Source organism: Canis lupus, chromosome 12 (assembly GCF_011100685.1).
Source record: "Canis lupus familiaris isolate Mischka breed German Shepherd chromosome 12, alternate assembly UU_Cfam_GSD_1.0, whole genome shotgun sequence".
Taxonomy (NCBI): domain Eukaryota; kingdom Metazoa; phylum Chordata; class Mammalia; order Carnivora; family Canidae; genus Canis; species Canis lupus.
In genome coordinates, this window is record NC_049233.1 from 34,670,037 (window position 1) to 34,697,696 (window position 27,660).

Sequence of the window (27,660 nt, forward strand, 5' to 3'; positions counted from 1 at the left end):
TGTAATATTTTTGAGGAATTGAGACTGATTCAGTATTTGTGAAAACCAGGGCCTGTAGTTTGATGAGCAGCCTTTCCTGTGGGTGCTGTTTCTGAAGTACAAAGGAAAACTGAAGTGTGTTCAGAGGAAAACAACTGAGGCAGGGAGGTGGAATTACACCACCAAACAGAGGTACTGGAGGTATCTGAGAAGAGTGCTCATAGGCCTGTAGATATCTATTTTTGCTCTGTATACTAAGTGTTGCTGCTACCATTATTCATCATTTGTTATCTTTGTTGTCCTCATTATTACATTCATTTAAATGTCACCAAGAGGAGAGCTGATGTATAGATTTAAGTGATAAAATAATCTAATAATTTCTCAGTAGATGTATTTCTAGATGACTATTCCAAAATAGAATCTCTAGTGGAAACAGTATTGGGAGTGGTCTCATATGAATAAACCCAGCCCTAAATTTATTGCTTTAGTAAAGATGTGCGTGGAAACTTTTATAGCATAATGTAAACCTGAGGTGAGTTTATTACTAATAAACTAGAGAAGATATACAGCTTGACCTTTTCTTTTGTGCCTACCTTTTATTGTTTGTCCCATATGAACATCTTTTAATATCAGCTTTAATAATGCATAAGTTTTGAGAAGACAGATATTTTCTATATCCTTCAAGACACTGAGATTTATGTACATAAATATTAATTTCATAGCTCTTTACAGCATTTTACTAATCAATCAAACCCCGCTTAAAACATTTTTACTAGCATATACTTTAAATGAAACTTCAGATTCAGTCATACAAAATGTGATGGATACATGGTAAAATAAAGTTCAGAATCACAGGGTTACGACACCAGGAAAATACTCTGGTAACCTAGAGATGCTGTGGTTTCAGATGGGTGACAGTCCAGGCATTCATGTACTTGACTGTGACTTGTGCAAGGGTCATTGTCACAAGAAATTTGCAAGGATAAGTATACATATGACAAGCATTTTTCTTTTCCTTATAAGATATTTTAATGTGTTAAAGATAAATTATTATTTCCAAATGGCATAGAAAATTTATATTGTTCTCTCTTCTTTAAATAGGTTATGTGGGTATGCAATTTATGTCGAAAGCAACAAGAAATCTTAACCAAATCTGGGGCATGGTTCTTTGGAAGTGGCCCTCAGCAGCCAAGTCAGGATGGAACCCTAAGTGATACAGCTACAGGTGCTGGTTCTGAGGTACCAAGAGAAAAGAAAGCACGGCTCCAAGAGCGATCACGGTCTCAGACACCCCTGAGCACGGCAGCTGCCTCCTCCCAGGACACAGCTCCTCCCAGCGCACAACCAGACAGGAGCAAGGGGGCTGAGTCCTCACAGCAAGCGGTGGGGCCTGAACAGAAGCAGGTTTCATCCAGGTCTAGAAGTGAACCTCCAAGAGAGAGGTAATAGTTCATTAACCCTGTAAGCAAAAGGCAAGATATTATATTGAGAGCAAACCTCTTTTCAAGAATTAACTGCTATTTAAAGGAATATGTGGAGGTGCTACTTCTCAGGCTCCACCTGGAAGGCAACAACAGTCCTAAGGTGCTTTGTTTATCTCTAGAATGCTGCATCAATCCTTAGAACTTTTTTGAAAAGCATTTCTTTCATAACATTGACACATGTGAACAAGTCACCTGAGTTGAGATACTAACTTCCAACCTTGAACTCAGAAAAGCTCTCAGATCATTTATTCACTTTTAGAATTAGCACTTTAATGGAAAGTATGCTCTGAGAGAATATGAGGGAGCCAGACCTGGTGGAAGGTGCATGGGTACCTTCTTTGAGGATATATCTTTTATGCTGAGCTCAACAAGTGACTAGGAATTAACCAGATGAAGAAGGAGATGAGCACTCCAGGTATCTGCACAGGCATGTGGACTGAAGAAACAAGTTCTCATGTGAGAACCTAAATGATGCCCACACCAAGAGTGTGAGTAGCTGAGGAGGAGAGTAGGGGAGAGCTGGGGAAAGGAGACTGGTTAGGTACCAGGGCCCAAGTCTTACTGGGCCTTTTGGCCAAGTTAAATTTTATAGATTTTATCCAAGGAATTATGGAAAGCTACTTACGGTTTCAAGCATGGGCTAACAAGATCAGATAATTTAATTGATTGATTCCTTCATTCAACAATGCATTTACGACCAGACAGGAGGCTCCTACACTGGGAGACAGTGTTAACGAGGAGGATATAGCCCTTCTTCATGCGGTTGGTAGTTTGGGGGACCTTATTATTGTTAAGAGTAGATTTTCTGCTTTTGTTGGTATAATCCTTATGCATCCCACTGGGTGGGAGAGTTGGCTTCAAGTCAGGCCTTGGTTCCCCTTTTCAAACAAAGCCTATACAATAACATCAAGGACTTCAAAGTTACAAAGATCTTCCAGTCCTTTGGTTCTGTCAAAGTGGACAGTAACAACCCATCTTGCAGGGTTGTGGTAAGGGTTAAAGGTGAGCATGTGTTCAAAAACTGGCAGATGGGAGGCATTCAGTGAACATAGCTATTATTCAAGCCAATAGCCATTGTGTATTTACCACAAGCAAACACTGTGCCAGGGACCAGAGTATAAAGATGATTAAGACAAAGTCCCTTTGCTGACAGATCCTAGGGAAGACCACCATACAATATCCTAGGGAAGATAGACACCTGGACAATTAACTGTACCAGAGGCTAATTTGATCAAAGCTAGAAAATACATGTAAAACTTTGGGAGCCACAGAAAGAGGAGGTGCCTTCTGAATTAAGCTTTCTAGGATACCCAGGGATTATACAGTAGGTAGGCAGGGTAGGATGGGACATTTCAGAAACAAAGAATGAGTGCACCTGAACTATGTGGAGAGGACACACAAAGGACACCAGAGATACTTCAGTGAAGGTGTAATGGGAAGCTTTTTGTGACAAACTGTTATGGGTTAAAAAATAAAAATATTAAAGGTGCAATTTGGGATTGGTCAGAAAATGATACTTTTAAATAAGAAAATTTGGAGCTGTAAGGTTTTTTTTTTTTTAAAGAGAAAATATGACAAATGCTGTTGCTGATTATATAAATTACTGATGATATAAATACTTAAAATATTGAAGACATTAGGGGTATAGAAGGAAAAGAGATGGATGGTGACTTCAGGGAGGTAAGTGAGAGCAAAAGAATGTTGTCAGTCTGTTTAGAACTACTGAATTCTTCATCAGGAGCTAGTGGAAAGGGAATAATTAGAGGTAGAGGTAAGGGAAGGCGTACTTAGGGAAGCAAAGATCAGAGAGACTGCAGAACTCTTTTCATTTGCATGACACTCTATTAACCCATAAAGCACCTTCACAGATGGTCTCTCTAATGCCCCTGTGAACTTTACAAGGTAAGCATCATTTATCAGGAAAGGAAGGAAGGAAAGTAAATCGATTCAATATAAACTTCTAACAAGATCACCTGTGCCTTACTGAGCTATTAAATGTCTGTAGTACAATTGTCACACTTTTATAAAAAACTGTATTTGATAAGTAATATATGTTCCTATTAGACTTCTCACATTGTAAAACTACAATGCCACCCTTACAATTCCACCCTCCGATGAAAATCCCTTCCACTTCAAAACACCAATGTGAACTAAATGTTTAAAGCGGAATTCACCATTCTCTTTTGCTTACCAGTCCCATTTGAAACCCTTTATCTTTTCTTTCCGCCATTACTAGCTCCTCCTCAAACCCCACAGTATATCCTCGCAACTAATACTTTAATAACCCACAATAGAAATTGTCCTTTTTCTCATCTTGTATTTTTTCTTGATTTTTATGCGTGGTGTTTGCTTTTGTACTTTCAGTCAAAGATGTTCCCTTCGAAAGCCCTCTGTGGGTCTCAGGGTTTTAAAAAAAAAAAAAAAAAAAAAGCCTAGGTTGTTCCCACCTTAATAGCATAGTATACCATATAGTGTCAGGACACTTTAGACAAGGCCCCTACTTTTTTCTAACTTCTGGTGTAATTGCTGAAACTTTCCCAAATTAGGTGCACTCCAGTGTACAAAAAAGAGCTGAAAGGGGCAAATGAGTCCTATATCTACAGGATTTAAAGATTGCCAAACCCTTTACTTTTATCCTTGCAGTGCCTTCAACGGGATGCAGAAAAAATAGAACAGAAAACTATTATTGTGTGTGTGTGTGTGTTTGTTTTTGTTTTGTTTTACACTGTGTTCTGAAATGAGAGGGAAAGGAGGAGGGGGAGGGAAGGAGGAAAAATGAATAATAATTTGAAACATTTCAATATTTCTATTATCTTTGCCCAAGGAAGATAAAAGGAAGGCTAAGGTTCAGCCATTTTTTCCTAACCAACTCCCTTAAAAGTGGGTGCATATGATCTTGTTAAAATTACTTTCGTTGTACTATTAAAGAAGTGCTATTAGATTTAATTTTTGAAATGGACATGCTTAGTATTCACATTTAAAAGTTGCCATTGTGATAAAAGATTGTCGATATGTATTGTCCAGATACATATCAAGTATGTAATTAGAATTGAACTGACCCGTGTATATTATGTTAGATGAAACCTGTATTAGTTTCACCTAGAATATCTTTAAGTCTTTCATTCATAGCAGAATTTAGCATAAAACTCGTTCATTTATTGAATTAATGTATTGGTGGCCTTTATTCATCTAGTTAATTCATGGAGAATTTTAAATGTGAAAACTACTTGCTTAAGTTCCTTAAGACGCTGTAACGTAAAGGAGCTTTATTTGAAAGCTAATCGGATACACAGGTTTAATGTGGTTATCAGATTGCTTCTTAATCAGACATCGAACTGTAACGAATCACTTGAAGAGATTGAAGTGGAATGCGAAGAAATGTTTCTTAGGTCTGGTCTTGATGTGTAGCTTTCTGCAGTGCTTTCCTTCTTCACGTTCCTTTGTGTATCACAGGAAGAAGACTGCGGGGCTCTCTGAGCAGAACGGCAAGGGAGCCCAGAAGAGCGAGCGGAAACGCGCGCCCAAGTCCTCCGTGCAGCCTGGAGAGGGGGCCGTGGAAGAACGGGAGCGGAAGGAAAGGCGGGAAAGCCGAAGGCTCGAGAAAGGGCGGTCACAGGACTTCCCGGACGTGCCAGAGAAACGAGAGGACCGCAAAGCGGCGGAAGATGAGAAGCAAAGGAAAGAGGAGGAGTACCAGACCAGGTACCGCAGCGACCCGAACCTGGCGCGGTACCCGGTGAAACCGCCGCCCGAGGAGCAGCAGATGCGCATGCACGCCCGGGTGTCCCGCGCGAGGCACGAGCGGCGCCACAGCGACGTGGCCCTCCCGCGCACCGAGGCGGGCGCCCCGCCGCCCGACAGCAAGGCCGGCAAGCGCGCGCCGGCCGCCGCCAGGGCCTCGCCGCCCGATTCGCCGCGGGCCTACTCGGCCGAGAGGACCGCGGAAGCCAGGGCGCCGGGCGCCAAGCAGCTCACGAACCACAGCCCGCCGGCACCCAGGCATGGGCCGGTCCCCGCAGAAGCCCTGGAGCCCAAAGCCCAGGAGCCGCTCAGGAAGCAGAGCCGCCTGGACCCCAGCTCGGCCGTCCTCATCAGGAAGTCCAAGCGCGAGAAGGTGGAGACCATGCTGCGGAACGACTCCTTGAGCTCCGATCAGTCCGAGTCGGTGCGGCCGTCTCCGCCCAAGCCGCACCGGTCCAAGAGGGGCGGCAAGAAGCGGCAGATGTCGGTGAGCAGCTCCGAGGAGGAGGGCGTGTCCACGCCGGAGTACACCAGCTGCGAGGACGTGGAGCTCGAGAGCGAGAGCGTCAGCGAGAAAGGTAAGGCGGAGGCGGGGCTCGGGCGCGCCTGCGCGGAGCCCGGGGGCGCGCGGCCGGAGGGGGGCGGGGGGCGGGGGGCGCGGGCGCGCCTGCGCGGAGCCCGGGGCGCGCGGCGGGGGCGGGGGTAAAACGTGCGGCCTGGCCTGAAGCGTGCCGCGCGATGACGGTAGTGAACGCCGCGGTGCGGTGTGTGGGAAAGTCTTGGGGGTAGACGCGAACGGTTCGCGTCCCAAGGGAAAAACAAACTCACAACTAGATCAGAAGATGGATGCTAATCATTTTGGGGATCGTTTCGCACTGTGTATGTCAACTGGTTATACGGTATACCTGACACCTCTGTGGAGCTGCATGTCGGGTATCTCCAGATTTCCGTGGAAGTGGAGGGGGCGGGGGGGAGTGCAACGTGGAATGGCCGCAGACCCAGCCTCTCCGGGAATAGAATAGAAGGTTTTAGCCTCCTTGCTTGCTTTATTCCTTTTTGGTAGGATTTTGAGACATAACCACAAGCTTCAGATTTGGATTCCAAGAGTGGTTAATGCCTTCGTTTCTTGTCATTGTGGAACATCCAGTACGCACTAAGTTAATACTTTGGGGTGGATGGTGGAGGACTTCTTTTCTAGGAAACCAAAACTCTTCCTGATAAAGGGGAATGTACCTTTTTTAAACTTCTGTGGTGTGATACTCCAGAGAGGGAGTATTTTTCAACTTTCAAATGAGTCTTTTCCACAACTGGTGAAGAAAGTCTGTCATGCAGATGTTCTATGTTTTTTTGGATAGTGACTTTGGAGTACAAAGTTTAACTATCATATTACAAAAGATTTCAGAGCATTCATTGTATGATAAGCTGACTTTTTTTTTTCTGTCCTGTTCTACACTGTTCTACAACAGCTTAACCACGTGTAGCTATTTACATTAATTACAGTTACATAGACTTAATTATTAAGTCCCCCCAGTCACTGTAGCCACATTTCAAGTGCTCAGAAGCAATCATCACAGAAAGTTCCCTTAGATAGCATAATACTGGTCTAGAAAATACTTCAATTTAACTTTGCAATTACATATTTCTTTTGAAGATTCACTTCATTCTGCTCTTCCCTCGGATTTAAATTGGCCACAGTCCTAAATTTGATGGTGTTGGTCCTGATTCTTGTTATATAGTGTTTCCTAGTTATATTTTGGGGTAACTATTTTTTACGGTTTTTGGCTTGTATTATAGTTGCTAAATTATATACTAAATATTATAAATTTACTAAAAAGTAACTATTTCCTCATATTCTCTATCGTCATAATGCATGGCTGTGTCATCTCCCTTTATGTGTCTCTGTCTCCTCTCTCTCTCTTTTTCTCTCTAGATAAATACAAACATATATCCATCTAGCTAGCTAGCTGTCTGTCTAGATAGATAGATGGGTGAATGTATGGATGTGTGTGTATATATATATATATATATATATATGGGAACAATTAAGAAAGTTCATTCTGTCATTAGGATTACTGCAACTTAAGTTAAAATGACTCTTTTGGACAGTGATTTGGTAAGAGATTACTTAGCAGAATGTGGATGCCATGTAGTAAGTTTCAGGGTCAAGGAAAGACTGTCCACATGTAATAAAATTTATAGGGCAGTGGAAGACAGAAATTAAAATATTATATTTATATGGGATCATTTGGCTCTTTCAGCACACCTTCTGATGACTTACGTTTGTCTTAGAAGTCAGTATGCATATATTTATGCAATATTGTACATGAGCTTTTTAAAAGTCACATGGTGGCTCAGTAGGGTGGAGGGTCTGACTCTTGGTTTTGGCTGGGGTGGTGATCTCAGGGTCCTGGGATAGAGCCCTGGTGGGGCTCTACACCAGTGTGGAGTCAGCTTTGCTTCTCCCTCTGCCCCTCACCCTGTTCACGTGTGTGCTCCTGCTCACTTGCTCTCTCTAAAATAAATAAATCTTTAAAAATAACATGGTGAGTATACCCTTGCTGTCTTCTGTGCCTTAATATTGTTGTGTGAACACATATTTTTCTCCCCTGAAATAATGAAATGTTAAATAAAAATGTAAATGGATATGCTTAATTGGTGTGCAAATAACTCTTAATAGATATAAATATGTATATATGTATTTTCATATATATGTATATTTTCCCATTTCCTAAAGTAAGGACTCTACATCAGTTCTTACAAAATGTGTGTTTTAAATCACAGTGGGCATAGAATCAGGCAGAACTGAGTATCAAAATATTTACAATACCAACAGATTGTGAAAGAAAAAATGACTAGAGGCATGAGTAATTGGAAGGATGGAACTGGTGTAATGTAAGGAACTTATTGCCTCTGCATACTGTCTTCTCTCCTTAAGAATTATCATTTTAGGGACTCTGAAGCTGAAGAACACAGGGTATCACATTTGCTGTTATCTGGTTCAGATGACTCTATTTTCTCTTAAAATGAATATCCTTTTCATAATGTCTTGAAAATAAACTCCACTCAGAATAGTTGCCTTATTCTAATATTTTAACCAGTCCCAACTCAATGTTTACAAAATGAAACATTAACTGTAAAGAACATACTTTTTAATGTAGCACATTTTCTTATTTCAAAATGATTTAAAAATCCCATTTTCTATGGTATCTATTAATGCCTTTATTACCAAACCCCGCCATTGTCTACTAAGGACAATCTAGGGAACCAGCCATGATAGTCTACAGTATCCTGTGACTCTGCACAAGTTTACTTAACCTCCATAAGTGCTAGTTTTCTTGTTGGCACAATGGAGATAAGAGTATCCACTATCCACATGGTAAGATTATCGAGTGTGTGATGAGATGATGTATATAAAATAGGATGCTAAATTAGCATTTTTCCTGTTTTGATTTTGCTTGTGGTACCTATACCATAGATAACCTAATATCACAATAAATGTGAAGTAATCACTCACATATATAACATATAAAGGAAAGGTAAAAGAACTATTTGTATGTCTCATAGGATCTAATGGGGTGAGGAAAAGAATGATTTGGGAAGAGATATCTTAGGAGAGTGAATGCCGTGTTGTGACTTTTGGGGTCAAGGGAAGACTATTTTCATAGAATAAAATTTAAAGGGCAGTGAAAGATAAAAATTGCATTTTAAGTATAGACCATTATTTTGGATTCTGGACTCAGTTCCAAAATGTATGTGTGTGTGTGTGTGTGTGTGTGTGAGAGAGAGAGAGAGAGAGAGAGAGAGTTCCCACACTAACAAGCAATTCTCATACACCAGCAGGATGTCCAAGAGAATTCAACCTAATTCAATTCTGATGTTATCTACTGAGAGGTAGCATCAGATCCCACAGGTTAAGGGCTCAGTCCCAAAAGACTGCCCTCCACTTCAGATGTCAATCATAAGCCCAGGTTGTTACCTGTGCTTCTGACCAACTGGCTATAGATCAGAGGATCCCACCACCCCCTTCGTGGGTTTGATTAGTTTGTTACAGCAGCTCACAAAATTTAGGAAACCCATGTACATATTAGATAACTGGTTTATTATAAAAGGATATAACTCAGATGGAAGAGATGCATAGGGCAGGTTCTGGGGAAAGGATGCAGAACTCCCATGCCTCTACAGTTATGCTGCTCTTCCAGCACCTCCATATGTTCCCTACCTGGAAGCTCTCAGAACCTAGTACTTTTAGATTTTTATGAATGCTTCATTACCTTGGCAGAGTTGACCAAATCATTGGCTTTGGTTCATCCTCCATTCCCTCTCTCCCAGGAAGTCAGGGGACTGGAACCTTAAGCTCCAATCCTCTGATCACATGATTGGTTTTCCAAGTGACCAGCCCCCATCCTTAGGTGTGGTCCAAAAAGTCACTTTGTAAACTAGTTGCTTTGGCAGCATATATACTAAAAATCACCCCGTTAACCTAACAAAAGACACCTTTATGGCTTTCATTACTTAGGAAATTCTAAGGATTTTAGAAGCTCTTTGCTAGAACCTTCACTAAACTCAAATATATATTTCTTATTATAAAGCACAGTATCACATCCATTCATTTGTTCTTTCAGTTTAAGAGTTACATAAACATTTAACATAATGCTTACTCTCTTACTCTGTTCAGGCTCAAAAAATTTTTTTGCTACAGACTGGGAGTGTATTAACGACAGATATTTATATCTGACTGTTTTAGAGGCTAGGAAGGCTAAGATCAGGATGCCCACATGGTTGAATTCTGGTAAAATACCCTCTAGCTAGCACCTTTTTTGCTGTTTCCTCACTTGGTTGAAAGGGCTAGGGAGATTTGTGGGGTTTCTTATAAAAGCACCAATCCCATTTATGAAGGCTCTACCTTTGTGACCTCAGCACATCCCAAAGGCCCTAACTGCTAATACTGTCTATCATCTATGGGGGTTAGGAGGATTTCAACCTGTAAATTTTGGGAAGGACACAAACATTTAGACCATATCACTGGCGTAAGGTAGCTACTTACTATATGTATGCCATTTTTGTCATTGACATTATTCTAATTTTATCATTATGCTGAGTTGGTTTGTTACTTATCAGTAAATGTATGTAGCACTTTCCATATATAAACTGAGGTTAAAAAAGGATAAACAGGGGATCCCTGGGTGGCGCAGTGGTTTAGCGCCTGCCTTTGGCCCAGGGCGCGATCCTGGAGATCCAGGATTGAATCCCACGTCGGGCTCCCGGTGCATGGAGCTTGCTTCTCCCTCTGCCTATGTCTCTGCCTCTCTTGCTCGCTCTCTCTCTGTGTGACTATCATAAATAAATAAAAAAAAAAATTAAAAAAAAGATAAACATGTCCCATGCTCTCATAGAGCTTACATTCTATAGAGAAATAAGCAATAAAGAAAAATTACACAATGAAATGCAGTTTAATAAATGCCTAAAAGGGAAATTTTTTCTAGATATGTTGATATAATTTTGCTGTGTCCTAAAATTCAACAAAAAAGATAACCTGGTCGAATGGCATCTGGAAGACAACACAGCCTTTATAGTCAATATAATATTTTACATATGGTATAATTCTCTTTCTCACACACACACAGGGATTAACAGTAAGCTCTAGTGGGCTTGTCTCAAAATTGAGGTCAATTATTACATGTTTTCAAAGTGAATGCCATGTTGCTTTAGCCAATTGGGGAAAATTGGGCATCCTTTGTTTCTTAGCTTATAAATATTAAGAGCATAAATCTCTTTTCAGAAGAAAAGCAGTGAACTAAAACGCTTATGAGATAGCAGTTGAATATAAGTGAAATGAGTAATATGACCCATTGGGGCAAGGCCTAGTAAAGATTTGTGCCTAAAGGAATTGAGTACAAAAGCATGAGAATAAAGAAAGAGACAAAGATGATGCCAGTGTGGAAGAAAGAAATGGCACCAGTTCTGAGAAGAAACTTAGAAGCATGCTGTCTTGATCAGTAGAGTAAGCTATTTACACTTACAAGGAACTAAAACTATAAATCCTCAGACAGAGCCAGTTGGAATAAGAGCCTGGCAGTGGATAACATGATTTCCTTTTTTATCCTCTCCCACTTTGAATAACTCAAAAAATACAACACAAATTGATTATACCTTTAAACTTTTAAAGTACTGTGTGAATGGCTTCTGAGGTCAACCTGTCTAACAAGGGCTAACTGGTTTGTTTGTAACTATTACTGCAAGGCAGTATTTAGCAGTCCTTTTAGGAGCATGTGATATCTGGGTGATACCTGCAAGGGTTTCATATAAGACTATGGATCTTTAATAACAGGTGTGAATTTTCCCCCTAAAGACAAAGATAGTTTCCATGGACCAGAGTATAGGTTTTAGGTATTGTGAATTATTGACCATTAAGTTTGGATGCCTGGCAACTTAAACATTGGGGAATGAGGAACAAGAGTTTGGAACCCTTGCAAAAATCAAATATTAAAATCTTTAAGTGTAAATCTAATTCTTTATATTTTTCTTTAATCACTAAACTAAAAACATTGAGAATAATTTCTTTGGGCTCCAGCAGTACAGTGCCTATTGCTCACAGAACTTTTAATTCTGACCAGAAGTTACTGGTTTACTTGTGTTTTTTGACAACAAAGAATGCATTTAATATCCTTTTGGGAGTCTTAGTCCTTCCTATAACCTTAAGAGGGCTTGCAATTAAAAAATTTGATCAGAATTATTTATGTATTAATATGTGTGTAACACATGAATATTAGATAATACACATGATATTACAATATCTATAAGAACCTACTGCATTCCAAGCACACTGCTAGGTTATAGAACTACAGTGATTAAATAAATAAATATACACATATACATAGCTATGGTTTCTCCTGATTTTTTTTTTTTTTTTTTTGGCTATCCAGAGGATTCTTTTAAAATAGATTTTATAGAGAGATAGGATACACCAAGATAAAATCAGGTTATTTGGTAAGAATTTGGCTATAGATATTTTTTTAAAATGGTAGCCTGAAAGCAGTTGCAACTTAAAAGGGCTTTGTCTTCAAATGATTACCCAAACCTAAACATTTAGTTTTCTTACCCCATGAGATCCCATAAAAGTGAAGAAAAAGGAAGTGAGCTATGAGCAGATGAAATGTTTTTAGAAGATGAAAAGAAGAAAGTAGTCTACTTTTACCAGCTTTATTTATTTTGTATGTTTTATTTTTTATTTCAAGTTTTATTTAAATTTTAGTTAGTTAACATATATGGTAAATTGGTTTCAGGTGTAGAATTTAGTGATTCATCACTTACATATACCAGCACTCATCACAGCAAGTGCTCTCCTTAATGTCCATCACCTAGTTAGGCCATCCCTCACCATCTTCCCTCCATCAACCTTCAGTTTTCTGTAGTTAAGAGTCTCTTATGGTTTGCTTCTTTCTCTTTTTCCCCCTTCCCCTATATTTATCTCTTTTGTTTCTTAAATACCACATATGAGTGAAATCATATGGTATTTGTCTTTCTCTGACTTACTTCACTTAGCAAAATATAGTCTACATCTTACTTTTAGACATAAGAGGTTTCTAGGTAAATGAGGGTGTGGCGGTGGTGAAGACTGCCAATGAAGCACCTTACAGAGACTTAAGACCCAGATAACAGATTCTGTGAAGCCAGAAGTAAGAAGGAGACTTTCCAATTGGCAGATACATTCAACATTTGTTGACAGAGCAACTGAATCACTTTGCTTATTCTCTACCATTTTTCCCTCCTCTTTACACCCTTACATATAGCAAGAGCAACCCCACATTTAATTCCCAGGTAGAATTCAAGAAGAAATCCAGTAAACTGCCTCAGCAAAACTCAGATTCTGGATTGTTGCACCCCCACCCTTATAGCTTAATGCTGAGTTCCATATGTTGTTTACCCTAAAGTGAAGGCTACTAGCTCCCAAGCTCCATTCACTCACAGATGTTAGAGATACTGTTAGTGTCCACTACAGCAGTGTGACTGAAAAGACCTACATGGAAATACTCACCAGCTACACACAGAAATTAAGTCAGTAGTCTGTCTTAAATATAAATGAACAACAAATCCCACAAACTATGAAGAGCGCCAGCAGGAAGAACTAAAAAAATCAAGATAAACAAGTAGATCCTAAAAGTAAGAAGTTATTTCAAGAGCAAAGGGTGTTTAGAAACCAAACAGTACAAAATGCTACATCCTGATCAAGTTTTTTTTTTTTTTTTTTTTCCTGATCAAGTTTAATATATCCTGAAATACCTAAGCCTCATCCCCAGGGCAGCTTCCTCACCCAACACATGGATATTCTGTGTAAAATATTTTTTGAAAAATTAAAGTTATTATCCAAACTTAACGGAAAGCTCTGGATACCAAAACCCTTAACACTGAAGTACTTGGACAGAGGTCCCTGGACAAAGTATAAGACTATATGACCAGACTCAAGATCACAAGCTTGCTGCAGATATGAGTTAATTCTCCAAGCCAGGAAATGAAAAACTTGATCTTAGACATTAAAAGCTGATACAAAACCTCTAAACTTCTTTCATCCAAAAAAATGTGAAACTGACCCACAAGGAAACATCTGGAAGCTCAAAGGATGAGTCCAGAGGTCATAATGGTGAAACATAGGAGGAAGTTCAACACCAACTAGATGCCAAGGAAAAAAGGGGAAAAAATCTATACGCTTTTGGAGGTTAAAAAATAAACTAGGTCATATATACAACAGTAAGAGTTAAACGGTCTTTAGACTTCCCATCAGCAGCAGATTAGAAACTACAACTGTTCAATGCCTTTAAAGTATGGCACAAAACTGTTTGAAATTAGAATTCTCTGCACATCTAAACCATCAGTCAACTCCCAGGTTCTCCAACTTTGCAGTCTCCATCTGAGAGAATTATTTAAAGATGTATCACTCAAGAAAACTTGAATAATAATTAAGAAAGTGGGACAAATGAGAAGCAAGAAATAGTGGAGCTACCCCAGGAATCCAGTGCAGAGAAATCCCTGGATGACATTGTGTACAGAAAGCAATCTGTGAAAATTAAAAGCAGAGATCATTTCCAGGAGGCTCCAAGAAGAAAATCTTTATGAAAAATAATGTCATGGATTCTAAGAAATATCCAATGACTAATGAATTACATGATATTATTGGATTTCCTTACTGGGTAAGAAAAGGCTGTCTCTTTTTTTAACAATGAAAAGGGACAAACACTGAGAAAAAAAAATGTTAAGGAAAATCAAGTTTCAAATATGAAGCAAACAAAAATGTGACATTATTTTATTAATTGATACAGCCCATTCAACTAATAACCTAGGCACATTTTCCTCTGAGTGAACAGGAACCGTGACAGTTCATCCCTAGAAAAGGAAATTTATATTCTGCACATTTTTAACTTGTTCTGTAGTATTTATATGTAATAATATTGTAAGTGCCACTTACATTTTTCAATTTATAGAATAAACTCCCTTCCACATTGAATACTTGCATATGTTTACACAATTGAATATAAATATTTGTCCATGTCAAAATAATAAATAAATAAAATCTTTAAAAAGTATTAGAGTGCTTTGAAGAAAGCAGTCTTATTTATAAGAAAATAAATATTTGAAAAAAGTTTAAGAAGTGGAATTGATAGTGTGGGCAGAAGAGCCGTGAGAGGAAATGAATTATTGTAGCTACGTATCAAGCCCTTATTTATTTGTAGCTACGTATCAAGCCCTTATTTATTTTAATTTTCATAATATGCATGCATTAATTTGATATCCATTAAAATAAAACATAAAAAACTGTTTTTCAATGTCCCCTTCATTAAGCTGCAAATAACTAGTTTTGGTGTCCTCTGGGGCCTTTCATAAATGGCATTTTAGCCACCTTAACCAAACTTCAAAACATTGATGGATCCATTAGCGTTGTAACAGCATTGGCTACTCTTTTACCTTCTATTGAGTTCCTACTATATGACAGGCACCTACCAGGCTTTGGGAATATATGATTAGAATATAGCCCCTGCCCTGAGGGGGTACTTAAAGGAGCTCACTTCATTTCTTTTGTCCTGTTTCCTTTTATGTAATTTTGGTTGGCCCATTTTACACAGATGCTGATGAACACACTTTTATAGATCTCTACCTCTACTTCTTAACTCTCAACCAAATGCTTTCTCTAACATCTTCTTTAATTTACCCATTTAATCTATGCAGAGGAAAGAAATTGCTGTAGGACCAGTAGTTGGACAGGTTGACATTTAACACCAAAGCCCAACAGTTTTATTTGCCCTGGTTTTCTTTTTTTTTTCTTTCTTCCTTTCTTTTCTTTTTCTTTCTTTCTTTCTTCCTTCTTCTTTTTTTTTTTTTTTTTTTTTTTTTTGATATTACAAAGGACAGATGAAAATTGTCACAAAAGAGAAGGGGGACTACTGCCTGGTATTGCTGAGGAAAAGATACGTTTCTTTCCCCCTTTCAACTAGTGAAAGAGGCATGATTTATCATGATTTATGGGTGTGTTAGATGCTACAGTTTAAATGCCTTACAGGGATTCTGAGAACTAATTTCTTCTTTTTTTTTTTTTTTTTTTAAGATTTTATTTATTCATTCATGAGAGACACACCCAGAGCAAGAGAGGCAGAGACATAGGCAGAGGAAGAAGCAGGCTTCATGCTTCTGGGAGAGCCTGATGTGGGACTCGATCCCGGGTCTCCAGGATCAGGCCCTGGGCCGAAGGCGGCGCTAAACCACTGAGCCACCTGGGCTACCCCTAATTTCTTCTAACAGTGGATATGGAAAATGGACATTAGCCATTTTAGTCATCTGTGCAATTTAAATCTTAGGAAGAGATTGAGAGAACACAAATAACTGTGTGTGTGTGTGTGTGTGTGTGTGTGTGTGGTCTGAGCTAACTTAGTAATTAGGTTCCTAATTTCGAAGAATATGTGTTAAGCAAATTTTGGAAATCATCATGGTAAGAAGCTGGTTTTTTCAGAGCTACAATTTCTGCCTAATATATAACTACTAAAAAATCGCCTTGATTCTAAAACAAGAGTTGTGATTAAAAGGAATTTCTATAAAAAGAAAAAATGAAGTCTGTAAATCTAACATGATTATACCCAATAATATTTCTCCTAAAATAATCCATAGCTGGAAATATTAGTCATTTAGTTACATCTGAAAGCAATTCCTATTTCTGAATCAGGAGAAATGAAATTAAAATCTGGGCTACATTTTCAAAAATAATCATACAAATTTTATATGTAATATATGCTTACAATCTTAACATAGAATGTTTTAAAAGATTTATAACTAAAGGTCATTTTAAAGGGAAACATTTATGCTTCAAAGTACATTTAGAAAAAGATTTGATATTGAAGATTTTAGTGCCACTATTTTATCTCAGTAAGTTGTTCTTCAGTATCCTTTTAAAATGCAGAATCATACTGCAGTATTTTTGACCCATTTTATCCAGTGAATGAAAAGGTTGTTCTTACTTTTGGTTAATTTTAACAGAATAACAGAATCTTAGACCTGAGAGAGACTTCAGAAGAAAAAAAAAATACCTCTCCTTTCACACACTGTTGAACAGAGAAGGAGACATTATGGGTGTTGAGGTTGGCCTGATATCCCTGCCCCTAAAGCCATTTCCTCTAGCTGGAAGAGCTTGGAAATCATCTTGTCCCTAGCTCCAGCCCGGCCCTCTGAGGACTAGCATTTAGCAGTCCAGCTACTTGTTCTTCTGCAATCTAGACCTAGTCCTAGCAGTGACCAGACACTAGATTTTTGCCTAGATGTCCCTAGATCCAGTTATGCTGCCAAGTCCCCCCAAGAACTAAACTTTTGGCTTGTCCTCACCAATCCCTGTCCAGAAATTAGAAGCTGAATCTCTAGATACTGACTTCCCTGATTCCAACTGCCATATTGGAAATATAGATATTACCTTCTCTATCATTTTTCTTCATACATTGTGGGATATCTATGGTTCTTATTGCTATTCTGGATTTAATAGTTGTTGCCTATAGCCATCTTCTTTGAATATCTTATTCTACCAACTGAACTGAACTTATGTGATTAGTCAGTTTTCCTTTAAGCACTTGTTCTATATCAAAGGGCAGATTATTTTTAATCTAGTAAACTCTTCTGAGTCTGAGATAATAGTGTATGATTTTCCTAGGGCTGCCATAATAAGATACCACAGACTTAATGGCCTAAACAGTAGAAACTTATTTTCTTCATAGTTTGAAGGCTAGAACTCCAACATTAAGTTATTAGCAGAGTTGGTTTCTTCTGAGATCTATGAGAGAAGGATATATTCCAGCCTTTCTCCATGGCTTGCAGATGACCATCTCCTCCCTGAGTACAGGACTAATTCACACTTTATAATCATTTGAGAAGCTTCCTGCAAATGATACCAGTGATTAGGCCCCAAGCACGGAGATGCTGATTTCATTGTTCTGGGTTGTGGCCTGAGCATTGTTGTTTCTATTTATTCATTTATTTGAATTAAATTAGCCAATATATAGTACATACTTAGTTTCAGATGTAGTGTTCAATAATTCATCAGTTGCATATAACACCCAGTGCATATCACATTACATGCCCTACTCAATGCCCATCACCAAATTACCCCATTCCTCCACCCACCTCCCCTCTAGCAATCCTCAGTTTGTTTTCTAGAGTTAAGAGTCTTTCATGGTTTTTACCCCTCTCTGATAACTTCAGTTTTCCCTCCCTTACCCTATAATCCTCTGCACTGTTATATTCCACATATGAGTGAAACCATATGTTAATTGTCTTTCTCTGACTGACTTATTTCACTTAGCATTATACCCTCCATGTGATGTGAATGGTAAGTATTTGCCCTTTCTGGTGGCTGAGTAGTGTTCCATTGTATATATTTATACCACATCTTCTTTATCCATTCATCTGTCAATGGATATTTCTGGTCTTTCCACAGGCTGGCTATTGTGGACATTGTTGCCATGAACATTGAGGTATAGGTGCCCCTTTGGATCACTATATTTGTATCTTTGGGGTAAATACCCAGTAGGCAATTGCTATGTCGTAAGGACAGAGGGAACATATTTCAGTATCATAATATAAGCCATCTGGGAAAAGCCCACAGTGAATATTACTCTCAATGGGGAAAAACTGAGAGCTTTTCCCATAAGGTCCCAAACACAACAGGGATGCCCGCTCACCACTGTTGTTCAACATAGTATTGGAAGTCCTAGCCTCAGCAATCAGACAACAGAAAGAAATAAAAGGCATCTGAATTGGCAAAGAAGAGTTCAAACTCTCACTTTTCACAGATGACATGATACTTTATGTGGAAAACCCAGAAGACTCCATCCTAGAATTGCTAGAACTCATAGAGCTATTCAACAAAGTGTGCATATAAAATCAATGCACAGAAATAAATTGCATTTCTATACCCTAGCAATGAGACAAATCAAAGAGAAATTAAGGAATCGATCACATTTATAATTGCATCAGAAACCATAAGATACCTAGGAATAAACCTATCCAAAGAGGTTAAAGGATCTCAACTCTAAAAACTATACAACACTTATGAAAAAAACCCTAATTCTAGTGTGTAGTCAAGGTTATGAATGGCAGAACCTAAAAATCTTCCTTCAAGTACTTTCCAAAGCTCAGCCTTGACTCTAATTTATAAATTATGAAGTGGTGGTTATTCCAAGAGAATTTTAATTTTGTATAATAATATGAGAATCCCATTTTTAAAAAGTTGCTTATTTATATGGGCACATATATGATTGGAAAAAGCATCTAAAATGACACAGCTTGTGATCTGAAATGACTCAACTTGTTTTGGGGACAGAATAAAGAGTTGTATGTGTCCAGATACAAGCACCAGTCTGACTCAGGTACTTTAAATTTATTTCCTGATGGACTATCAGGTGTGAATTCTGCGGGCTTACTGCAGTGCTTAGGAGCCCATAAATGAGAGAGGGATTGAAGAATAGCAGAATGACCTTGCAAATGTTAGGACAGAAACCAGAAGGCACACCTATATAGAGACAATAGATGGGAAAGTAATTCTCAAGGTCTAGAGTATTATACAAATGTGAGTAATTATTACTATCCTAATGGTTGTCCCAGTTGGGTTAGTGGTAAAACTCTTACAGATTGGGTCATTTCATAGGGAATAAAATTCAAAACCCAAGCCAAGCCTGTCAGTCCTCAGTGTAACACCAATTTATCCTCACAGACTCACCTTGTCTAACACTGTGCTCTTCTTGATTAGCTCTATACCCTGTCCTTGACTCATGCCATGTACATTTCCATCTCTGTTATTTGACATTTGATGTTCCACCTTTTTAAATGCCTTCCTATCTCTAGTCATGATTTAAAACCAAGACCAAATTTCACTTCTCTTGTTCTCTTGAACTGTCTAATTTTATTTTTAATGTTTGCATTTTTGTGTCTTTTCCTGAAGGAAATTGATTGTAGGTTTAAGTAGAGACATCATGTTTCTGCATTTATCAAATGTATACTCTAGAGTAATAGTTTATAGTTACATACGTAGAAATGTAGTTTTTGGAATAGTGCACTGCTAGGTCTTTCTCTCTTTTTTAAATTTGTGGAGCTACTTACAAAAAGTAAGAAACTAATAAATTGTATATTTGAGTAGAGAGAAAAAATATACCAAAAGTATAGTTAAGGATGATTGAGTTTGAAAAAGGATTAACTTTTCTTGTCTTCTAATTCTTGATGCACCCCTTTACTTTATTGATTTAATGATTATGCATTTGGAAAAAGTACTTCAGTCAAGAGATATATGTTCACTGGATGGCAAGAAATTATTTACTTTGTTTCTTGTGTGATTACAGCTTACTCCTTTGTTCTGAGAATTCTATTTAATTATTTTTAGTAATTTGGACATTATTTAATTCTTTGAACTATAAAAAGGAAACCACAATATTACTACAACTATATATTAACTTATGTATATTTTAATGAAAGAGAAAAAAATTCAGTTATCCACAGAAGTTATAGTATGAATTACAGTAAAGAATTGCCATTAGATTTAAAAAAGAAATAAAACAGCATCAGTAGCATCAGCAATAGTAGTGAAAATGGAGAACTGACTAATAGCTGAACTGATCATAAAGGAAAGAGCTGAAAATTTAATTGGTATAATCCCCCCAAAATTCTAAATTAGGTTTAAGAGGTTCCAGAGAGAACAGTGTCTTTGGGAAGCCATGAATTAAGTTAGAGATTAAGAATTTATGGGAAGGGGGATCCCTGGGTGGCTGAGCGGTTTAGCTCCTGCCTTCAGCCCAGGGCATGATTCTAGAGTCCCGGGATCGAGTCCCACATCAGGCTCCCTGCATGGAGCCTGTGTCTCTGCCTCTCTCTCTCTCTCTCTCTCTGTCTCTCATGAATAAATAAATGAAATCTTAAAAAAAAAAAAAAAGAACTTGTGGGAAGCCACAAGGTAAAGGAAGTATCATCATTTAAGGCTTTATATTTTTCAATGAGTTAGGGCACTTGGGATAGTGATTGGAATTGCTCAAACTCAATCTAGATGATTGGAATAAAAATTACATAAGAAATTGTAGCCTAATTGTGAGTAAACTGTCAAATTATTTAATAGCCAGAATTCTTACCTCTAATTGACCTATTTATGTATAGTTTATAAAATACGATTGTAACCCCAAAAGTATCTTGGCAGAATAAACTCTTAGTGAGGGATATGGGTAAATATTTATTATTATAACAGTGTTTATAATGTAAAAATTGGAAGCTAGCTCAATTTTCTGATTAAAGGACACTGTTTAAAGGACTACTGTGTAGCCATAAAACTTGTTATATATTCTTATCTTTATGCATAAAATATATTTATGATGGCTGAGAGGCATTGTTAATTGTGTATATACTATATCATATGTTTTTGAAAAAATATATATGTACCTAAGGAACTGAAAGGAAATGTTGATTATACTTACATCTGGATGGTAAAATAAAATGCATTCTTTATTTTTTGTCTTTTTTATATTTTTAAATCCCTCCACCATTAATATATTCTTTTGTGCTAATTTAATTTGACTTTTCTAATTACCATTTATTTGTTTGCTTTTCTTTTTCTCTTTTCATGCCTTCCATTAGATTGATCAAGTTGTTTTCTGAGCCTATTCATTTAATTTAGAGCTTAGGACATTATATATTTTTTTCTATCCTTAAATGCAAAACTTAAGTTTTCAGTGCAGTACTTAGTTTTACAATTTTTTTAGCAAAATCTGAAAGTCCTCTAGAGTCTTCTATGAAAGAGGACTTTAGCATGCTCTTTCTTCCACAGTTTACTGTTTTCTTTCTATCCTCAATATTACTGTTATCTGGAAGGGCCCAGCTTGTTTTTGAACATATAAATAAATGTTAACATTATTTCTGTAGTTAATACTGATTTAGATTTACCAACATGTTTACCATGATTTACCGATTTCATTGTTTATAACTACTTTCTATATCTCCCTTTTTTTCCTGCCTTCATTTTTCTTTTTGTTAGAACATATTTTTTTATTAGTTCTTTCCATGAGAGTCTAGCAGAAGTAAAATAAATATTAGTTTATCATTTTTTGAATGACATTTCAACTGAGTTTATAGCAGAGGCTTTTTCTCTTGCCCAGTTTCTTGTGCTTTGTGAATAACAGAGATGGAGCAGCTTTCAGGCAGCAATCCTGGGAAGTTGACTGGAGGTGCTTTGAACTCCATTAACTGGGAGGACTTTGGTCAGGGGCTGAGTGTTCTCTCCCAGCAGGATAGGACAGCTTGGCAGCAGCCACCTCTACCCAACACTTGTTTCCATGTCAGTGGATCCGACAGCTTGAACCACTCACCTCTGTAGTTTCTGTAGCTTTCAGCTCTATGTTTGTCTTATTTATGCTTTGTAGCATTGTATTTATTGTTTGAAATAAATATTGTACTGTGTTTGAGTAGAGGGAGGATTTTATGTGTGTTTTACTTTGACCTGGAGCACATATACCATTTTTAATAAGACATTTTTAAAAATTGAAGGACGAATAAACAAACCAGTATACCACAGTTCTTTAGTTATAGTAGAAACCAGGAAAAATACTGGCCTTTTATGTGATTTGGTTGTAAATTTAATTAATTAAGGTGGAACTTAGGGAATCTCCTATACTGAAGAATCACTGATTTAATTCTTGAAAGGTTTTAAATTAAATCACAGATTTAATTCTTGAAAGGTTTTAAAAGTACTTCTAACATAATAACAACAAAAAAGACAACAAACGGATACAAATAGGAAAGATAAATGGAGTATAGAAATAATGAAGTGAAACTGCAAGTTTCTATATGGCATTTAATTAATTAGTTTGTATATGATGCAAGTGATCTTCCCTCTCTCCTTGACTGTGCTCTCTTTAATAACTTACTGTTTGAAGTCTCATCATATGTGGCCTAATGTTTCTACTCAGCCTTTTTATTGGTTGCTTTCTTAATGAAGAAATAGCTCATGTCCATGATTGTAGGAAGCTATGTATTTGGGCCACAGGATAATTTTAAAAAGTCATCATTACTCACTACATAGCATTACTTGAATTGTATCCTATAAATACAAATGAATAGATACTTTAATGGTTTTTGAACTTATAAATGAGATTTTAAATTGCCAACCTATAAAAAGGAAAAAGTTACCCATCATACCACTTGAAACTACTTCCTGTTTACAGTTATATGGCTGTGTAAGCTAAAGAAATTAAAAACAAACAAAACTAATTTTCACTGCAAAAAACCTATAATGGTGAAAATATAATGTTTATTTAAAAAAGTATAGCTGAGTTTGCATAAAGAGAAATCTCCAAGAGTCAGAAATGAAAGGAGAAAGCCGATCCTTAGTGTATATATATCAGCAACACCTCTGATGAATCAAAATTTGTAATGTCTGGGGTTTGGGTTTTTAAACAACACAGGGCTGCCAGAGGCAGTTTCGCCCTTGTAAGAAGCAGGTAATTGGAACTGACATCTGTGGATAAGGCCATCACCCTCAGAGTGCTTCCCCCACATAGAAAGGATTAATATTACATTTCACACAGTTCAGATAAATGAGGAAACTTTTTCTGTCTGAACCCTGGGTGAAAAATCAATCTCTTGTAAGGAACTGAAATATCATTGTGTTCCTTAGGTGGATTTTGTAGGCTGAATTTATATTGCTTGTATTATGATTTAATCCCAGGACAAGAAATTAGCATTAAATTTGGTCCTTGTACAGTGATACCTCATTCTGCAATATCTTTCCTATCTAGCTTCAAGCTCAAAAGCCTTCCCATTTTTCTATAATCAATAACTTAAATTACAAAGAACAGACAGATGCTAAGAAATGACCCTCAGAGTGCCAAAATTTTGGCTTTGTCAATTGAATTCCTTTTTCTTTTAGCATGTTTTCTGTCTTTTACAGAGAAATGCAGTAATGGCTAAAGCATTTGCACCATGTTTTAGGCTGAAATGGTTAGCTTTTGATTATCCTTTAAATATCTCAGCACCATGAAAAGCAATCGGTTTCATATTGTCCTACTTTGCTAGGTCTCCTATAGAACATGTATAGAATAGGTCAGAGGGTATGAATTGGAGAAACATTCTGTGGTAGGTGAGTCAAGTTTACAGTAATTGCGATCCTTAATACCGACCTATCTTAATAAAGGTAAAAATTTCTCTCTTTAATCTCCCTTTCATGGCTCACTCATCCCCCCCCCCCCCGCCTCATTTCCTTAAAAAGATCCATTCTGAAGTGTTCCCTACCTCACCCTGACCCATATTCTTCCACTCTCTGACATTTTGGCATATCTGCTGTTCTGATACCAAGTATCAACTGAGTTACTCCATGTGTTTGGTTCAGGATCTGGCAGCCCTAGGTCTCCCTAGCTTAGAAGACAGTACAGATTGAGGCACGTTGTACTGACTAGTTCTCCTTGAATTATCCTTTTCATACATGCCTGTCCTCTAATACACTGTGAGACAAAGAATAGCAACATTAATAGGGTGCTTACATTCATTTATATTTTAAATGGTTTCATTGCCATAGCCTGAAATTCCCATACCTGTATTTCAGAATTTCAGAGTGCTTTGATAGCAACAAATTCTTTGACTATTTGTATTCTTTCAAACTTTCTCAGGCTAGGCATTTTATAGCCAGAGTGTCTTCTAGTATCCAATATACTCTTGTCAGAAACCTATAAAATCTGACATAAGATAGGTTGTAGCCTTATGACTCAGGAAATTGAAGATATGAAAGTAGCTCTCAATCCTGGAGAAAATGTTAATTAAATAGATTAATTTCCCAAATCCTAATGCAATTCTTCCTTGCTTAGGATGGGGTTACATCCCAATGAGCCCATCATAAGTTGAAGATATTAAGCTGAAAATGCATTTAATACTTAACCTACTAAACATCATAGCTTAGCCTAGTCTACATTAAACATGCTCAGAACACTTATATAATTAGCCTATAGTTGGACAAAATCATCTAACACAAAGCCTATTTTATAATCAAGTGCTGAATATCTCATTTAATTGAATACTGTACTTAAAATAAAAAACAGAATGATTGGGTACAAAATGTTGTAAGTGCATCAGTTGTTTACACTGGTGATCACATGGCTGACTGGGAGCAGTTGCTCACTGCCACTGCCCAGCATCATGAGAGGCTATATCATATCTTATATTGTTAGCTCAGGAAAAGATCAAAATTCAAAATTAAAACTGTGGTTTCTGTTGAATGCATATTGCTTTCATACCATCATAAAGGTGAGAAATTTTAAGTCACACCATTGTAAGTCAGGGACCATCTATATTTTATTGATTCTCATATCTTTAGATCTAACCTTTTCTGTTATTCCACAGAGTCCTTCGTTGTATTTCGAATATTGGTTTATTCTATGTCTAGATATATAAAACTAGGATTTCCCAGAATATGTATTTGGACTTTGTGTTTTGTTTTATGTTTGGTTTGTTTTATTTTAGCTTAGGATCCTTCAGAACAGTTGCTTCAGTGTGATTCAGTAGAATTGAATAAATGGAAGACCTTGATCCAGAAGCATATCCATATCAGTCAGAAAGGGATAGCTGAGCTGGTGCTTTGTGACAGCAGAATCACAGATAGCCCAGTGACAGAGCAGGATATGGAACAGTGCCTGTTATTACAGAAACTACCCAAATGAACGATATGGTTCTCAAAATCAACTCTGAATCTATAAAACAGAATCCAGTACTTCCCTCCCTTTTTCATTACAATATCTTAACAAATAAAAAGAAATAGTATTAATAATGCAGCATTTCTCCATCTAGTATTTCTGCAGAGCAATAATAGTTTTAATAAGTGTTCTGTCAAAAATAAGGGTGTTCAAATAAGTTTGGCTGATGCTAACTTTGGCCAAAATTACTTTAATTAAAGACTTTTCACCACCTTTAAAGGTGATGTGCATTGTGATTGTTCTAGAAAATAATACAATACACAGTATGTCCTGAATACATTTGATCAGGGTACCTTTCATTCAGAACCATTCATTAATATTTCTATAAACTGGTGTTCTGAGGTCTAGGCAAGACAGCCATGCTAGAGTCTCATGAAAGACCTCAGCCAGTAAATAGCATCCTGTGCATTTTACTTGGTGTAGATTCATTTGCCTCAATCATGAACCACCAAGAACAGTCTTGTACTTGATACTAGGTAAAAGTTCCCATACTTTAGGATGTTGTGATCTAAAGCAAGATTAGCTTTGATTATTATTATTGTTTTTGAATTCAAATTTTTACTCTGCCATGGACTAGATATGTCATGTAGCATATCTAAACCTCGGGTTCTTTATCTGTAGTATGGAAATAATAATAGCACCTGAACCTTCAAGGAAGAGATCTGGTCTAGCTCTTTTTTCTCTTTATTCTAGACCTAGTATATTCAGTGTTTAGAATTTTTGCTAGATGAAAGAAATTATAAATGTATACAGGGATCAACAAAACTTTTGAGAAATAATAGAATAAAGTCCAATGTGGGACTCTCCTGTTCCCTTCCCTTCCCTTCCTGAAGGGAAGTCAAAAACAGTGAAGAGAACCACGTGGATTGTTTAGTCAGTGAAAATGTCTCATAAGAGGTACTTTGAACCAGAACTTGTATTTATGCCATAAGTTTTTCACAAATACTGTATTACGCTACTGGTTGTGAAGATTAAGAGCCTTGATTTTACTAAGATGTTGTAGAGTTTACACATGTATAGACTGAAAGACAATACGTTTACCCTCTTTTGCCCAGAGTTTGTCCTGCCATTGATCTAAGTGCCAAAATATTAATACAATGCAGTGTGGCTCACAAAGTAGATAAAGTCATTTGATATGGTGGCAACACATTATTTCCACCTGGACTATCTTCAGTCTGTAGTCTCACAGAGAATCAGAAACTTTATTTACATCCCATCAGCAGTTTATAACCTAGGGGTACCTGGGTGGCTCAGTTAGTTAAGCATCTGCCTTCGGCTCAGGTCATGATCCCAGGGTCCTGGGATTGCGTCCCACATCAGGCTCCTTGCTCAACAGGGAACCTGCTTCTCTCTCTTCCTCTGCCTCTTCCCCAGCTTGCGTGCTCTCTTGATCTTTCTCTCTCAAATAAATAAATAAAATCTTTTTTTACAAAAAAAGAGTTTATAATCTAGATATCCCCATTACTTAAAATTACTTAGTATATTTGTCCCTGTGGAGGTATACCTTGTATTTTTTTAACATATGATTGTGACCAGCAGAAGACACTACATAGATGAGTTAGCTATAGACAAGTAGAGATCTTTTTCAACTTTTGCAAATATTTAAGGAGAGTTAGGAAATAATATATATATTTACTCTATAGTATTTCAGTGCCACTCTCCTTAAAATGTATTATATGGAACTTAGAATTTCAATATAGTATTATTACTTGAAAGTGCACTGGTATGAGATTTGTGATTTGAAATGAAATTTCTTTTTTCGTAGTTGCTAGGACTGTGGAGGAAGAAAAACCCCATAATTTCCAGGGTATTATATGTGATTAATATTTCAACATTAACAGTATTGTCACTTGGTTGTAATAAGCTTTACCTGTACTTTCCGACTTTTCTGTTAATACTGAAGTTTAATTAGAAAATAAAGTCTTGATGAAGTGGAAGCCTTAGGTTGGTGATTTAGGAATTTACTTTCTAGACAAGTCAGTCTTGGTATACACTCCCATGTCTGTTTCTGTAAATAGTTGATTCTCTCATAATGCTATTTATCCTGGTCACTTCTCAAATTTGTTTTGAAGTACATGAATATGCTTTAGGAAGAGTGAAATACATGCATACATACCTTATTTTTTTACTATTTACAGCATTCTCTGTATTGAAATTCAAAAAATAATCATTACTTACCGAGTAATATGTTTACATTAAAATATATATAACTTTGTTTT

The 27,660-nt window shown here is 37.2% G+C and overlaps 1 protein-coding gene across 41 annotated transcripts in view; it reads left to right on the plus strand.

Moving 5' to 3' along the window:
* RIMS1 (regulating synaptic membrane exocytosis 1) overlaps window positions 1-27,660 on the plus strand; it is a 477,431-nt gene that overhangs the window by 261,098 nt on the left and 188,673 nt on the right. For all 41 annotated transcript variants that reach the window (XM_038554462.1, XM_038554466.1, XM_038554493.1 and 38 more), the window contains 2 exons: window positions 1,081-1,421; window positions 4,917-5,782. In XM_038554462.1, coding sequence (XP_038410390.1) covers window positions 1,081-1,421; window positions 4,917-5,782 — 1,207 coding nt within the window. The remainder of the gene's footprint in view (window positions 1-1,080; window positions 1,422-4,916; window positions 5,783-27,660) is intronic.